Consider the following 16,688-nt stretch of genomic DNA (forward strand, 5'->3'; position numbering starts at 1 on the left):
ATGGGCTGGAATAAACATCCTAGGTCTCACCATGAACACATATGCCATATAGCAGATATGTAGGACAAAGGTCACAGCTCTTCAGCAAGCAGGAAAGCAAGAAAAATCAAATGGTTCTGCGTTGTCTGAAACAGATTAGGAGAAAAATCTTGGGGTGGTGGTGGAAGACAGCTCGATCAAAGTGTCGACCCAGCATGCAGCAGTTGTGAAGAAGGCCAATCCCATGTGCGGAATAATTTAGAAAGGGATTGAGAAAATAACAGCCAATATTATTATGCCACTGTGTGAATTGATACTAAGGTCACATCTGGAGTATTGCATTCAGTTTTGGTCTCCAAATCTTAAAAAGAATATAGAGAAACTGGAAAAAGTGCAGAAAAGAGTGACCAAAATTATTACTGGGCAGAGGCATGAGGAAAAGGCTACATTTGGGGTTCTTTACCCTAGAAAAAAAGGTGCATAAAAGAGGACAGGATCGAGACATATAAAATTATGAATAGGATGGATAGAGGCACTGCAGATACTCACTCATAAGTCGATCCCACAGATAACTCGAGGGCAGGTTTTGAGCCAACAATCATGGAATTTTCTACAACTCTCTGATAAGTCAGGGGTTAAACTTTGGGGGGTGTCTGACTATAGTTTTGTCTGATTTTTCCCAAGGCCAGATCCTGAAAAATAACCCACCACTAATTGTTACTTAAGAACTGTAGTCTCAGATTTATTAAAAACATAGCAAAAGATCATAAGATACATTTTTATTCTTTTTAAATTCTGGTCTTCACCACCTTTTTGTAAACACTATCAGAGTAAGTGCACTGTAAACAACATACCAGTAAAACAGAGGTTCCCAGCCTGGTATTCATGTACTCCCAGGGTCACTCAACAGGACCTTTAGGGGTACTTGAAAAAGAATGGAATAATGGCAGAAAAAGGCAGGTCATGCTCCAGAATGCCTTGCAAGGTAGGAATGTCTTGCAACGACCAGCAAGGCAGGAAGGGAGGTAGCTAGTTGGCTGTGAAAGCCCCACCAATAGCTAGTTTTTGGTCATCAATTCATGTATGAACCAGTGATTCTGGAGGAAAAATCCATTATGGGGTACAAGCCATGATGTGTATGCGCAACCTCCTGATTTTAGGAATGGGTTAAGTCAGAATGCCAGATGTAGGGGAGAGCACCAGGATGAGGTCTCTTGTTATCTGGTGTGCTCCCTGGGGCATTTGGTGGGCCGCTGTGAGATACAGGAAGCTGGACTAGATGGGCCTATGGCCTGATCCAGTGGGGCTGTTCTTATGTTCTTATGATTGAAAACTAGCACAGTAAAAAAGCTAAAACATAATACGGAAAGTAATAAATCACCCAGAATTTCTCAGGACACTTCTGGTGCAAAACAGTGCAAAGGCAGAGTCTTCTGTTCTTCAAACAGATGAAAAGAGAAAATATGTGATGAATACATGAAGTCTGGGTTTTCATAGAGAGGAGATGAGGGCTTGTATTATTACAAATATTTTGCTAATATGAAGGGTACAATTTATGGAAATGGGCTGCCAAGGGATATGCAAGTGAAAAAGGTTGGGAACCACTGCAGGAGATCAAATTCACCTTTAAGGTGTCTGGTGTGTTAAGCCAGAAGCTCTACGTACAGCATACAACCCATAACACATAACTGGGAGTGTGCAATTCAATTCACAGCAGAGAGATACAGCTGCATATATTTGCAACCCTTTTTACTCAGAAGTAGACCCACTGCTTTCCATGGGTGTTATTCTTAAATAATGGTGCACTATTTAATTGTAGCCTGGGACTTTGTTTCAAATGGATAAGAGGATCCCATCCTGGTGTTGAAAAAAAACAGACCTGCTTTGCAAGCATTTGCAAAAGGGAAGGAAGGAAGGAGAATAAAAGGTTAACTTTGTCTGGAATTTCCCAGTTGTTGTAGAAACAAATGATATCTGCCTGCTGCTTGAGAAAGAAACAAAACTTGTCAGAGCTGAAAGGCTTTGCCCTCTGATTGACCCAGAGATAAGTGATAATTTGAGCTTGATTACTTGGTTAACTTGGTTAAGCCATGGTGTAGGCTTCCTCATGAGGAAGCTGCTTGAACCATTCACTAAAGAGGCTATACTATATCACCAAAACTAGACGCGATAGGGCAAAACAGATGCCACTTTTGGAATCAGCACCCCAAATATACCCAGGAATTGGTGTAATGTTTAAGGAAGCAAAATGTGTGTTGGCCTGTGTTATTTTTTAACTTACCTCAAGCCAGCACGGCAGTCGGGGGGGGGGTGGTGGTCTGGGGACCTCCACAGAGCTCCCTTGCCTGAAAATGTCTTTAAAAGTTCCATTTTGAGCAAGAGTAGAAAGATGTCTTCCTTGGAAAAGACAAACCATGTGAAACAAACATACAAGTCTCTCCATGGCTCTCTGTGGGGGAGCTCACAAGTGGGAAACAAACGATCTGCCAGGAGAAGGACTGGGACAAGTCACAAGAGGAGCCTCAACAGCATTTAGGCAAAGCAGGGTGCTGGTAGCTCACTGCACAGCAAGAAAAGCAGCCATTCAAGGAAACTGTGAAAAGAAATTAAAGGCTATAGCTCCTATCCATGTTCACGAAATGTACATACACTGATTAAGAATATTTATATACGTATTGCTTTCCAGCAAGAGTAGGTCACAAAGAGGTTTATAAAGTAAAATAAATCAAATGGCACCGTCCCCAAAGGGCTCACAATCTTAAAAAGCATGCAAGAGACACCAGGAACAGACAATGGCGCTCCTGGCCATTATGGCACCCTGGGGCAAACCTGGCAGTGCCCCCGCATCACATGAGTTACAGAGGCCTTCTGATTTTTCTCCAAAAACCAGACATGATGTTTTAAGGCCCTCAGAAGGCCTTCTAAGCCCTCGAAAGGGCCTCAAAACATACCGCCTGGGAGCACTTGTACCTGCTGACCCAACCCAGGAATACCAGTGGTAACAGACACTGGAAAAGATACTATGCTGGGGTAAAGAGGGACAGTTGCTCTCCCTTTGCTAAATAAAAGAGAGCACCACTTTAAAGAGTATCTCTTTGCCCAATTAGCAGGGGTGTGTGTTTTAATACACGCTCACAGCAGTAATAAGTACAATAGTGGAAACTGAATTCCTTCCTTATAGATGTTGTTTATCAGTATCATTTCCTGACAAGTTGGAAGTAGATGTATGATTTGTGACCAACTCTGCAGTCTCTTCAGGCTGACACACAAATGAGACATATGCGTGGGTGGAGAACAGGGCAGAGAGGTGGAAGAGTGGCTATAGCTAATGTGAGTTGAATGAAGAATGGGCATAAAAACCTGTCATTGTGCACATTCATCAGTCATCATAGAGAGTATACACTAATGAACTGCACCAACAGAGGATTGTGCATATTTCCAATCAGCATGCACAATTTCCAAAGGATGTTTTGGAAAACATGCAAGACATCCAGTCATCAAAAAGGTATTCCCCACACTTCCAGGTCAGAATATGCATTCTCTACTTGGACACTGGACAATACTGTTATCATCTGGAATGATTTGGAAGTTATGCATAAGCCCAGTCAGCATAGACAGGTCTACAATCCTGATATGCATTAATTCTCTCCGATATCCAGTGGTCAGTTGTCACATTCTTCATTCAGCGTGGGCGTGCGCACACACACACACACACAATGCACTTTAGTGATTTGCAGGTGCTGCTGTTACACTTCCACATTTCAGGGGACTCGGAGGATTGCAACCCCAAGCATTTTACTTTAAAGCAAGTTGTATAACAGTCCACAGGGTATGTGAATAAACATGACCAAGACCAGGCTCTATTCCAGAACATATGAAGAGCTCTGCTGGATCAGGCCAAAGACCGCTCTAGTCCAGCTTCCTGAATCTCACATTGGCTCACCAGATATTTCCAGGATTGTTTCTCAACATCTGCCCCTTGCCATACCACTTTGCATGGTCCACCTACTGGAAGTACCACCAGAACTAACAGGCAATGATGTCATCACTGGTTACTTCTGGATTGGGAGGCTAGACGCAATACGACAAACACCAATATGAGGCTCGGAGCAGAGGTGAGAGCTTTTGTGAGCATGCTAAACACATGCTGGAGCTCTGTCCACCAAGCCAAGCCTCCTACTGCTGTTTGTCAGCCCGCATTGCTAGTCTCTCTACCAGGTGACAGGGGTCTGGAGGTCCCGCAAGTACGACCAGACACGACTGCAAGTACCACCAGTGGTATGAGAACCACTGGTTGATAAACACTGCTGTAGCGCAGTATCTCTCAACCAGTGGTACCGGTACCACCAGTGGTACTTGAGATAGTGTCTGGTGGTACTCACAGCACCCCTGGACATTTATCACTTGGTAGCGAGACCAGGAACACAATGTAACAAACAGAGGTAGGAGGTTGGCTTACTGGGCAGAGCTCCAAAGCATGCTTTTCCATGCTTGAAAAAGCCCTCCCATCCACTCTGAGCCTTTTACTGGTGCTTGTCACATCTCATCTGGCCTCCCAACCCAGAAGTAACTGGCGATGTTGTCATCACCAGTTATCTCCAGTGGTACCATGTGAAGCAGAGTCATGCTGTGTGAGTGTGGCAGGTGAGGCAGAACTACCCCATAGTAGTCAATGAAAAAGCACCACAGCTGCCCCACCTGCTTACACCAGAAGAGGTTCTCCTTATGCCCAAGAAAGCCGGTGTAAAGAGAACCTCCTTGGGTGTAAGGAGAGACTCCTCAGATGTAAGCAGGCAGGTAGGGCAGCTGTGGTGCTTTTCCATGGACTACAACAGAGTGATTCTGCCTCACCTGCCACACTCACATCACATGGCCCTGATGTGAAGCAGTATGGCAGAGGCCAATCCTTGAGCTCTGGGGAGCACAAACAACAGGACCAACCGAGGCCCCTCTGCTCTAGACTTGAAAGCAAAACAGCCTTCAAAATATGACCACCCACGAACTACAGACATTTTTTGCCCACTTTCACAGGATTCTCAGGACACAATCCTACCCGCACTTACCTGGGAGTAAGCCCCATTGACTCTAATGGGACTTACTTCTGAGTAGGCAGGCATAGGATTGGATTTCCAGAGCCCAATCCTAGGTATGTCTCCTCAGAAGTCAGTCCCAGCAGCGTCAATGGGCCTCACTCCCAGGACAGAGTGGCTGGGACTGCAGCCTCACAGCCCAGCCCTAGGCAGGTCTACTCAGAAGTCAGTTTCAGCAGCGTCAATGGGGCTCACTCCCAGGAAAGTGTGGCTGGGACTGCAGCCTCCGTTCGTTGTCCCGCTCAGCGTCCTTCCCACACAGCCTGCCAAGGTTCGTGGGAGCCCCCCCTCACAACGGTGCCGGGGCTGCGTGAGGGGGAGGGGAGCGAGCGCTGCTGAGGGATGACGTTGCCGATGACCGTGACTATGAGGCGGCGCTTGCGCGGGCGCTCTCACACGCGCGCCCCTCCCTCAGCTTTCCCACCCGGGGGAGGGCCGGGACGGTGACGTAGAAGCCCGCCCTTCCTACCCCTCCCCTTTTCGCCAGCGGTGACTGACTGAGGAGAACCTCAGAGAGTGCGCGCGTGAGCTAGTTCAAGCCAGTCAGCCGGAGCCGGCCTGGAACAAGGCAGGCCTCTCCGTCAGTCAGTCGGTAGCGCTTTCGCTCGCCTCAGAACGTGTGGGTTGCCGGCGCGCGCGCGCGCGCTCGTTCTCTCCTTCCCTTCCTCCCTCTCTGGCGCGGGGGCGAGCGCGCTCTCCCCACACAGGAGGCGGTTGGTGCGCGCGCGAGGGGCAGCCCGTATTCCACCAGGCCTCGCGGCGGCATCGCCACCCTCGGCGGCGTTGGCGCCGCCATTATCACCAGCGCGCGCGGAGAGGAACCATCTTCTCCTCCCTGCCCGCCCGCCCGCGGCGTGTCTGGCCCCGCGCAGCAGCGGCTCCTCCTCCTGCTGTGGGAACAAAGGAAGGAAGCGGCGGCCTCGGGACTCTCCTGCCGCTCTAGCGGGCAGCGGCGGCGCCTCCTTCGCCCCTTTCCAGTGGGAGGCTCGCGTGGACCGATCAGCGGTGAGTCTGAGGAGGAGCCTCCCCCCTTCTCTGGGGGGGCCGCTTCACCCCCCCATGCGAAATGGCGGGGAGAGGCGCGGGGGCGGGCGGCGGCTGGGGGAAGACGGCGTCGACGTTGGAGCTCCCGGGTAGGAGGACAAAGGGCCGCGGTGCCAACTTGGCTTCGCCTGGGGGGCCATGGAGGTCCTTTTGCTCTCCCCCCACACCAGCCCGCGTGGGGGGCAACGTGCCCGTGAAGAGGCGCCCGGTGGGGGGGAGACGTGAAGGAGGACGCAGGGAGGCAAACAAAGAGCTGGGCACAGACAATGGGCTGCTTCCTGCTCTGGCCCGGCCTCGCGTGCTGCCAGTCTTGAGCCTGCTCCCCCCCCCCGCTTCCCCCACCTTCAGACCCTCCAACTCGCCCTACTTGTGCCCCTCTGCGGGGGCGGTTGGGTCTTCTTGGCTCCCCCCCCGCGTTTGTGTGTGCGTGGAGGAGAAGCATCGTATGGCTTCCCCCAGGCTGGGTTGGCCTTGCCATGACTCAGTGCTTTTCTTTCCCAGGGCCCCCAGGCCTCGAGAGAGTGTGTGTGTCGGCTGGGCGTATGTGCATTTGGGGGGAGGGTAACAACCCAGGGGTCGAGCAAGGTCCCTGTCTCCCGCTCCGCTCTAACCCCCACATGCTTGTTCATGAAAGTCCGCCCCAGCCATCATTGCCTGCCATTTTCTAAATCTTTTTTTTTCCCATAGTGCCTTTTATGTCCTAGAGAGAATCTCTTTGCTCTCCCTCCCACACTCCCCCCCCCACCTTCTCCCCCATGCTCTGAGCTGCTGGCAGCTCCTTCTCCTTTGTTTCACTCACTTGGCTGGTCTCAATTGTGCCACACTGAAATGGCCATTTCTTCCTGTTTTCTTATCCTGCCCTTTTGAATTTTAAGGAAAACTACTGCACTGTCCTTTATTCTGAGCACAAATGCCAGTTTACCTAGGCTGCTAGAGTGGTTGCCTTCTACAGTAGAATATTTAGGTAAACAAGATGTAGGTCAGCCAGCCAGTATACAGCCCAATCCAGTGCCTGTCTACTTGGAAGTAAATCTCATTAAAGTCAATGGGGCTTACTCCCAGGAAAGTGTGGATAGGATTGGGCTGTTGGTATAATTATTGATGCAGTTTCCGTAGGATAGCATTGATGTAGTAATGGCTTGAATTTTTCACCTTTGTGTCTATTGTCTACTTCTTGATTTTCATTTTTTTAAGTGCATAATTCATATAGTAGTATAGTAAAACTTACTGAAAATGTAAGACATTTGCTGAGGTTTCTGTGATAGTTTTTTAAATTCTTTGTACTTCAGTGTGATACAGAAGGTTAACATTCCTCCCTTCTGTTACCATGACTTACAAGCACTAGTGGGGAACTCATGTGAGCATTTCAGAAAAATCAATATATGAAGTTGAACAAGGATATATTTTAGGATATGTCATTAATTGCAGAACAGGAACCAAAATAAGCAGATATTTTAGAAAGAAACCATCCGGTTTCATCAGATGTGATGTATTTGGTGGCAAAAGAGTAGTCCTCTGGGCCCTATATTAGCTTTTTGCACTACTCTTTCTCAGTTAAAATTGGAAAATTATCAGGAAATTATTTTCTACTAGTTACTTTAGCATCAATCCAACTGTCTCCTTTCCTTGTAGTTCTTGTTGTAATGTTAATTAGCTTTTCTATTTTTCCATTATTGTTGGAACATATTTTGCTGTTTCAGTTCTATGGGCTGTGCAGGATCTGGGTAGCCTATTGAGATATAAATAGAAGCTGATTTCAGAGGCCCCTGTTGACGGAGGTTTTGTCTGAGCCTCTAGCTCAGCCTGTCACATTGCAGCCTTGTGACAAGCGGAAGCTAATGCACTCACCCATGTGACCTTAGCTTCTGAGAAATATTAAAGTAAGCAGGCCCACATGTGATGGCATTAAGCTAGTGTTCCACTGAAAAGCTAAAGGTGCAAAAGAAGGTAGGTACTTGAGACTGAAGTTTATTTCCAGCAGCACATGGGGGCTGCCTGCAAGCAAAATGTTTTCCTATAAAGGCCATAAGTGGTTTGCATCTGCAAGTGTCTGTTTCAGGGAAAGTGCAAACTGTGTTTCATGACAGCAATGATGTAATCTCAGTATTTTTAATTAGATGGTGTACATGATACTAGAGAACTGGAAATGAGACAGTTTGACAATTGCTGAATACAACTTTGTCTTTATTGCTTGTCTGTTTAAACGCATTCAATGGACTGAATACATTTGGCATTTTCAGTTAATTCAGCTCAAAGCAATCACCTGGCTTTATCATTTATTAAGTCAGTATGTGTCTATTTTATGTTTTTTTTTAAATGGGCTAACTTGTGTGAGCCAGGTTTTCCCAACTGTTTAAAATTACGAACTGATTTAATACTGGAAATCTGACTTGTGATGGTATTGGACAAGTCCATCTACTCTTTTGGAAAATGCATGCAGGTTTTCTCATCTGCCTTCCTTAAGCATGTTCTCAAAAAGCTATGTTAAAATTTAGCATTATCATATTATATGTATTGTACGCAATATTAGACACTTGTGTAGAGTGAGGATAGTTTCTGAAGCTGTTCTCAGTTGATTTCATTTGGGGGAAATTGGCTACCACAGTAAAAACTGAAAAATTTTATCCACACCAAATAAATAGGAGCTTTTAAAAGTTGCTGGTTTGGCTGCTATATTGTCTCTAGGTTTTGCAATTTTTAGACCATTATCCATTTAAGATAGAATCCTTGGGAAAAGAGGATTTGAACCATGTAACAAGTTCTTTACACAGTATTGTATCAGCCTTGCGTTGCTTACTTGCTAACAAAGGTCAAATGTTTACATAGCTAAACTATGACTCTTGTGATGTGTGCAGATGAAGGGACCTTTTCAGCTAGGAAGATGTATGCAGCTAGGAAAATAGCAAAATGCTGAGTCGAGTTACTGGAAAATGGAGTAGCTTCTGTTAATGAACTTATTAAGCAGACATTTTCTAAAATGCCTGCTGCAAGTGAAATTTCTGAGCTGAATTGGTTTTAATCTTGTTGGAAGTGGTAGCTGATTTGGTACAGTGAAGGGTTTAAACATGTGATGTTCTCAGTTAGCACAGTATTTGGTTTCCTGCCGTAGTTGTCTTAAGACCTTGCTTTGTTTTGGAAAATACTGCTATAGTAGACCTCATTCCTTTTGAGGTTATTGCCCAAACTCTCTCTCTCTTTACTTTTATATTAAAAAAATGGATACAAGCATGCCACTTGAATCTAAAAATAGTCCCTTATCATGTAGGACCTGTTGGAAAGCTGAGGTCACATGTTTGTATTCTTCTCAGTAAAAAGCTATAGTTGAAGATTTTACTTACCAGTGTTTGTATTTTATCATGTTGTAGCTCTGGCTTCTTACACAAAGTTCCATGAATACTACAGGAACTACTGAAAATGGGCCAATAAGTATTTTTTTGCCATTTGTGTAATTTTCTTCTACCTCTGGTGGATGGGATTCCAGCCCCATAAGAGGAAAGGCAAAGAGGAGAACATTCTCCTTTGCTTTCCATTTCTTGTATCCACCATACCAGTTGTGCCCTGATCCAACTAAGGAGATTTGTGTGTAGGAACAGCCTTATCACTTGGCAGTAGTTCCTGAAAAAGCATAAATAAAATTACAACTTGAATGTAGATACTGTCTATTGTGAGTGTGCATTAGGATGCAAATTAGGTGCATGTTTAATTGAAAAGCACTGAGGTGTTAATTGATCCATTGTCACCTGTACCTGCATTTCATTTACTCGATTCTTAAAACTTTTGCAGTTAAAACAATCCTTGATTGGGCTTTGAGGGAGCATTCTTAATTCCACCTCCCCTTTAGGCCACAGGTTACTATTGCTTCTCTTCACTGTAATTCCAAACTCAGCAGTTGGGGGTTCAGGCTTGCATATTGCTCTATGCTGCCAGTGTAATTGGTAGGATGGGACAGCACATGGTATAACTTTCTCCTTGACCAGGATGGCAAAGCAATTCATTTTTTTTAAAAAGCAGCAGGCTATTCTTCACACTTCTCACACAATACTCCCTACATTTGTAAAAATAGGTAATGTTATGTCATGTCAATATTCTTAGTGATTATCTATCATGTGACTTGCATGATTATGTGTCAATTCCTAATGCTTTTTCCTCTTTTACAGCACAGAGATGGCTCAGGAAACCAACCAGACCCCAGGGCCCATGCTGTGTAGCACAGGATGTGGATTTTATGGAAATCCTAGAACTAATGGAATGTGTTCCGTCTGCTATAAAGAGCATCTTCAAAGACAGCAGAATAGTGGCCGAATGAGTCCAATGGGTATGTGTCAGAGGAAAGTGTGAAACATGAAAGTTGAATGCTAGCTGGGAATACTGACAAATTTTAGACATAACCATTTGAGTAAATATATGCATTATTTTAGCCTTCCTCAACTTTGAGGCACTTTTGAGGTTATTCCAACTGGTTTGGTAGAAAGCATCTTGTAACAATTTCACCTTTTTTGTATATTATAAATCTTACATACTAATGTGTTTGACTCTGTTTTTCTTTTTTCTTTTCCTTGTACAGGAACATCAAGTGGTTCCAACAGCCCTACCTCAGACTCTGCATCTGTACAGAGAGCAGACACTAGTTTAAACAACTGTGAAGGTGCTGCTGGCAGCACAGCTGATAAATCAAGGTAAGACAAATATAGAATAACATAATAATGCTAGAATGAATTGAGTTAGAGAGCCAGGATGCTATAGTGATTTGGGAGTTGGACTTAGACCTGGAAGATCCAGGTCTAAATCCCTGCTCAACCATGAAGCTTCCTGGGTGACCTTGGGCCAGTCACAGTCTCTCAGCCTCACCTACCTCACAGGGTTGTTGTGAGGACAGGAGGAACTATGTACACCACCCTGGGCTCCTTAGAAGAAGGGCGGTATAAAATACATGAAAAATTGTTTTAGGAAAGCTTTTGACGTAGTTTATATTGGAAATAACTATCAATTGGTTATTCCTGCAATTACAAAGCCACTGAGCTTTGATGACAGAATGAATGTAATTGTATCTTAAATTATGGCATCCAAAAGTTAGATTACAGGGACATTTAGCTGCTGGTCTGCTACATCAAACTTTTATAGCCAATGAGTTTGTCAGTAGTTACTGACAAATGCTCAAGGTTTTTAAGTTTTAGCTCATAAGAGATTAGATTTCCTTATAGCACTAACACATTGCTCTCATTTCACTGAATGCAAGCAGAAATGTGCCTGTTGCCGCCTTGCCTGTAACACAGCAAATGACAGAAATGAGCATTTCAAGAGAGGAGAAAGTAACTCCGAAAACAGAGACATCAGAGCCAGGTATGACTTTTTAAAATAACTTAAGTGCAGTTAGTTCAGTGGGGCCTGGCAGGTATAAGAGAAAACTGCTCTCCTTTGTGTTTGAATTGTTTTTAGAGTTAAGAAAAAATCATACAGAATAAATCACAATTTGAAAAAAAAAAAACATTTCTGTAAAGAGATAGTCCAAACTGGTTTATAATATGTTCACAGCACCTAGCAAATAGATTCAGTAGTAGGAATTGACCTTAATGAAAAATAAAATACGTATGAAATGCTGAATACACTTTAATATGCACACGCAGCCTAGCAGCTATTAGCACATCACAGTTCTAGAAGTTCCTTCAGAATATTGGGGAGGGCAAAACAAATGATTTAATCAGATTGTTTAGATGTTTCCATTTTCTTATCTGTGTTTGACAAATGATTTTTTTATTCACAGTTCACTAAAATGTTTTTCTGAATACCTATCCTCACTTCTAGTATAGATAACTATTATGATAAATGATAATGTGCGGTTATAATTAGATGCCTCAGAGAGCGCTCAAGATAACAATGCTTCCTAATCTTCCGGGATCCACAGTGGCATCCCTCCCCTGTCCAGCATGGCTCCTGGAAGTGACTGGTGATGATGTCATCACAAAGTTCAGAGACTTTGACGCAATACTGCAGAGGCTGATCAGAGGCTCACAGCACTTGGAAGGGCCTTTCCAGCGCACGAAAACGGCCTTTGTAGCATTGCAATGTGGTTTCACTGCCAGTAGGCAGCCCATGATCCATAGGGTGCCTGCTTGAAATGTAGGATGTTTTGAAAGAACTTCTAATCCTTGTGAAGATACCTATATTGCTACTAACAGCTCAAGGTTTGAAATGCTTTGGGTATTTTGCACTGATGCTTTCCTTGTTAATATTCAGTACAGTACAGATTGAGTACACCTTATCCAGAATTCCAAAATATGAAACTTTTTTGAGCACCAGCATGAGTCTTTTTTACTTTTTTCACCTAAAGAAATAAAATAAACTCTCTTTCATCACAAATCTTGTTTCATGCACAAAATTATTTAAAATATTGTATGAAATTACCTTTATGCTATTTGTATAAGGGGTATATGAAATATAAATGAATTTTGTGTTTAGACTTGGGCCCCATCCTCAAGATCTCTCATTTATGCAAGTATTCTGAAATGCAGAAACATCAAAAATGCAAAATTCTTTGCAGAGAGTTGTGCCAGGCAGCCGTTTTCCCCCAGAAATCTGGTTGTGCAACTTTCTGTGGCAGTGGGCTGTGGAAGCGACTGCCCAGTGCAACTCTTTTAAGGGTAAATTTGGATGTAGGATACAGACAAAATCTGGTGCGTGAAGGAACAATTTTGCACATCCCCCATCCCACACACCAGTGTGCCACAGCACAATGGTTGAAAATGACTGGCCTGGAAGCAAATGATGTGATCGTATTAAAGTCTCTGAGCCACTTAAGATCCTGAATGGAAGTAGTAGTAACATTGCAGTGCTTAATTACACACAAACGTCAGACTATATAAAGCAGGGTGTTCCTCAGGTCAATAACTAATGTGTCTTTAATTTAAACTTAATGAAATAACTTGCCGTATTGTAAAGTGCAATATAGGAAGTAAAAAAGGCACACTAAAGATAGATATTCCTCTTCATAGCCATGTCTGGAAGGATATAGCTCTGCTAATAAAATTGTCTTGACTAGAATTTGCAATTATGATGGCTCTTGTGCTGATGAATACACACAAATATGAAAACAAAGGTATTGCACTAGGTTGTTGTAGGAAGAGTGGCAGTTGAAAGTGCCTTCCTGCTATCTCTTGAACAGTTGTGAACTGCAGTTCTTGCTTGAGGATAATGTGGTATGGAGGTAGGTATGCAGGGAGAAAACTACATTCAAAGTGTTCACTTTCAGCTGAAATATTTTCATGTGGTGAGATTGGTAGAGTTTGTTATAGGAAGCCATAGATGTCTGGCTGACCACCTACATATATCCTTGGTCCTGGCCTACAATCAGATTTTCTACAATTTGAGAATTGCCACAATAGCTTTTGCTGGTCAGTGTCCCAACAAGACCTAATGTTGGGAATGGTTTCTTGGCTAGAGGGGACTTTCTTAAGTGTAAAATGCTAACACATCATTGTTCTGCTATAAGAGAACCTATTACAACAGCGATTCTCAAACTCTCTGGGCGTTTGGGAACTGCTGTGCTTGTGAGGAAGGGGTGAAGACAGCAGCACTATCATGTCTTCTAGTGACTGCCTTCACTATTCCCCTTAAGGGGGCAGAGATGGCTTCCCTGGCTGGGGGTCATAAACCGGGAGCCTCTGCATTACAGAATACATTTCAACTTGAGCAGAAAAGTAGACTATTTTTAAATGTCTGAGAACAGAATGACTTTTTATATACCAGATAGCATTTGAGGTTTGTGTGTTGATGTTTCATGTACCCACAACATCGGATTATATGGGGAAAAAAAACTTAGTGTAGTGGTGATAAAATTGATATGAATCAGCTGAATCTTGCATCCTTTGTGATTTTCTCATTGCTTTTTGTCACACACATAAATACATGTTTTGAATAAGCAGTGTACACTTCTAATCAACTTTGTGTGCTTTTTTCTTTGGTTACAGTTGTTACTCAACCCAGTCCTACAGTTACTCAACCTAGTACATCTCAGAATGAAGAAAAGACACCTGAAATGCCCAAACCAAAGAAGAACAGATGTTTTATGTGCAGAAAGAAGGTTGGCCTCACAGGTATGACAGTGGACTCTAAAATATCAACTCATAACCATGTAGGTGCTTGCTAGGTTTTGCACTGTTCATAAGCCACCTTTGAGTGGGAAACATTTTGAAGTACTCCAGATAAGATGCATCAAGAGTGTTAGTGCTTTTCTCTGTTGTTTAATGCACTTACCTAGAATGATGAATCTTTTAGAAAACTTTACTATTCCATTTTTAAGGCACTGCTTCTCTGTTTTCACAGGATTTGACTGCCGATGTGGAAATCTGTTTTGTGGACTTCACCGTTACTCTGACAAGCACAACTGCCCATATGATTACAAAGCAGAAGCTGCAGCAAAAATCAGGAAAGAGAATCCAGTTGTTGTTGCTGAAAAAATCCAGAGAATATAAACTAACCTACTTGGTGAAAAGACTGGCTTCCTTTTGTGTTTATTTTAAAATATCCTAGGAAAACATTAAAGAGCAGGTGCATGGCCATTTTCCTTTGATGTTCTCCAGAGTTTTACTTTAGTCTGTCTTATTGATTGATATTTTAGGATGTTGTGGGTGTTACAGGCAGAATTGGATAGATACAGCCCTTTAAAATGTGTACATGCCCTCCCCAAAAATGAACTGAAAGAGTAAGACCTGCACTGGAAAGCGGACATGCACAAAGGACAGAGTTGTCTAGTTCACATGTGCCAAACAGACGCATGAAATCTGCACGTTTGCAGCAGATTAGCCTTTTGGGAATGTAATCGAGGTAGATCATCTTTGGATAGTGCTATGTGCCTGTTTGATTAAAAGATACACCAGGAAGAAAATAAGTCTACTTTTCCATAGTTAAACTTCGTCATCTAATTTCCACAATTCATTGTTTTGAAGCTGAGCTGCAGAAGAGCTACTTTGTAAATGAGAATGAGTGTCCAGGTGCCGTAAGCTGCAGTTTAGGGTTACCTACTAAATGGAAGCAAGAAATTAAAAGAAGGGTGAAATCCTTGGAACTGATGGAAATTGCACAACTATTAAAGTGGTTCCCAAAAGAAACTTGCTTCTCAGAACTTTATGAACTAGCCTACAACAGAAGATGTGTCTGCTTTTCATTCTTGTGTAGCTAAATAAGTTGTGTAGCACAATACCATAAGACTTTGTTTTACAGTTTACAAACAAAAGGCTACATATGATTTTTTTTATAAACTTAACCACAGCAGCTCTGTCAAGTAACACATGCATCTGAACCTAGTTTGCAAATGTATCCAAGCATTTAATTTTTCATATACATTTTATGTTGAATGTGTTCTGGGTTCAACAGAATGTTAGCTCTTACTTTTTATAGTTTTCAAATGTAGTGAGACTGCACCATTTTGCATGGAAAAATACCCAATATGGCTGCTGTAGACTAAGTGGTGCCTGGAACCACTCTGAGGGCTGCTTTATCATTTTAATAGTACTTGGGTGTAGGACTGTAGTGTTCTTGGGTGTATTGCATGGGCTGCATTATCTACAGCATTGTACAATAACAACTCTAGAAAAGGCAGTATACTTCACTGATGCTTGTCTGGTAATATCACTTCTGTGTTATAATGGAAGGTTTTTTGTGATGTATGAAACTTGTGTTTTTTATATAAACAAGTACAGTTTAGACTAGTGTAGTGGTAATGCCTGTTCATTTGTAAATAGTTGTGTATACACAAGGCACTACTTCTGACTTAAATTGCAGTGTTCAGTCTTAGTTTTTCCTTCATTAAAAGCATCAGGATTTTGCTTTAAACTTTGTCCTCAGTTGAGTTATTAGATATACAAATGTGTACAGATAGTTCATATTTATGTATTGCACATAATCATGCTACCCAGCATCTATGCTATATTGTATTATGTAAATAATAAAATCATGTACAGAGGGATATAGTTCCTTTGTGATGGTTCATTGGGTTTTCAAAACTATTAACGTGAAATCTGTGCTGGGGGAGAGAGGGTTGCAACTTAATGTGCAGAATGTATTGCTTTAATTGTTCTAGTCTGTTTCTGACCTTTTTCAATGTCTTTTTTTTACATATCAACTAATGGATCTACTTAGGTGAACAAAGCATTTAAACTGGAATACAAATACTATGACTGGACAGAAGTTCAGCCAATAACAGCATGTCATGGTCAAAGGGAAAACCGCTGCCTACTTGCGGCATTGGTTGCTTTGATCTACAAATATATCTTGGAATCTCTTCTAGCAAGTCAGCTTACACTGTGCACAACTATTGAAGAAAAGTGTGCACATCTGGTGGCTTTTAAAAAAAAAAAAGACTTTTCTTGAAGCAGCAGTGTGATAGCTGCTATCCGTCCATTTGACTGCATGTTTGTTGCTGCAGATACTCAGCAGATGAGGATTTACCCTTCAATGCAAATTAAAGCAGACCTAAAGCTGCTGCTCCACTTTTAACAATCCTACTTTAAAGTTCTCCCAAATGTCTGATATCTGGTTGGAAGTAAGATTGCTGCACAAATGAAGAGCAGAACTTTCTTT

At 42.9% G+C, this 16,688-nt stretch overlaps 1 protein-coding gene across 2 annotated transcripts; it reads left to right on the plus strand.

The window, feature by feature from the left end:
- Positions 1–5,551: 5,551 nt before the first annotated feature.
- ZFAND5 (zinc finger AN1-type containing 5) lies at positions 5,552–16,078 on the plus strand. Of its 2 annotated transcripts, none has more exons than XM_066615231.1 (6): positions 5,552–6,074; positions 10,271–10,428; positions 10,678–10,789; positions 11,353–11,453; positions 14,078–14,203; positions 14,433–16,078. In XM_066615231.1, the coding sequence occupies exons 2-6, from the start codon at positions 10,278–10,280 to the stop codon at positions 14,579–14,581; spliced, it is 639 nt and encodes a 212-aa protein (XP_066471328.1). In that variant the 5' UTR covers positions 5,552–6,074; positions 10,271–10,277; the 3' UTR covers positions 14,582–16,078. The 2 variants fall into 2 exon arrangements, with proteins under 2 accessions (XP_066471328.1, XP_066471329.1); XM_066615232.1 differs by lacking the exon at positions 5,552–6,074 and adding an exon at positions 7,981–8,060.
- The last annotated feature ends 610 nt before the right edge of the window (positions 16,079–16,688 follow it).

The sequence above is a fragment of the Tiliqua scincoides genome, chromosome 2 (assembly GCF_035046505.1).
Source record: "Tiliqua scincoides isolate rTilSci1 chromosome 2, rTilSci1.hap2, whole genome shotgun sequence".
Classification (NCBI taxonomy): Eukaryota; Metazoa; Chordata; class Lepidosauria; order Squamata; family Scincidae; genus Tiliqua; species Tiliqua scincoides.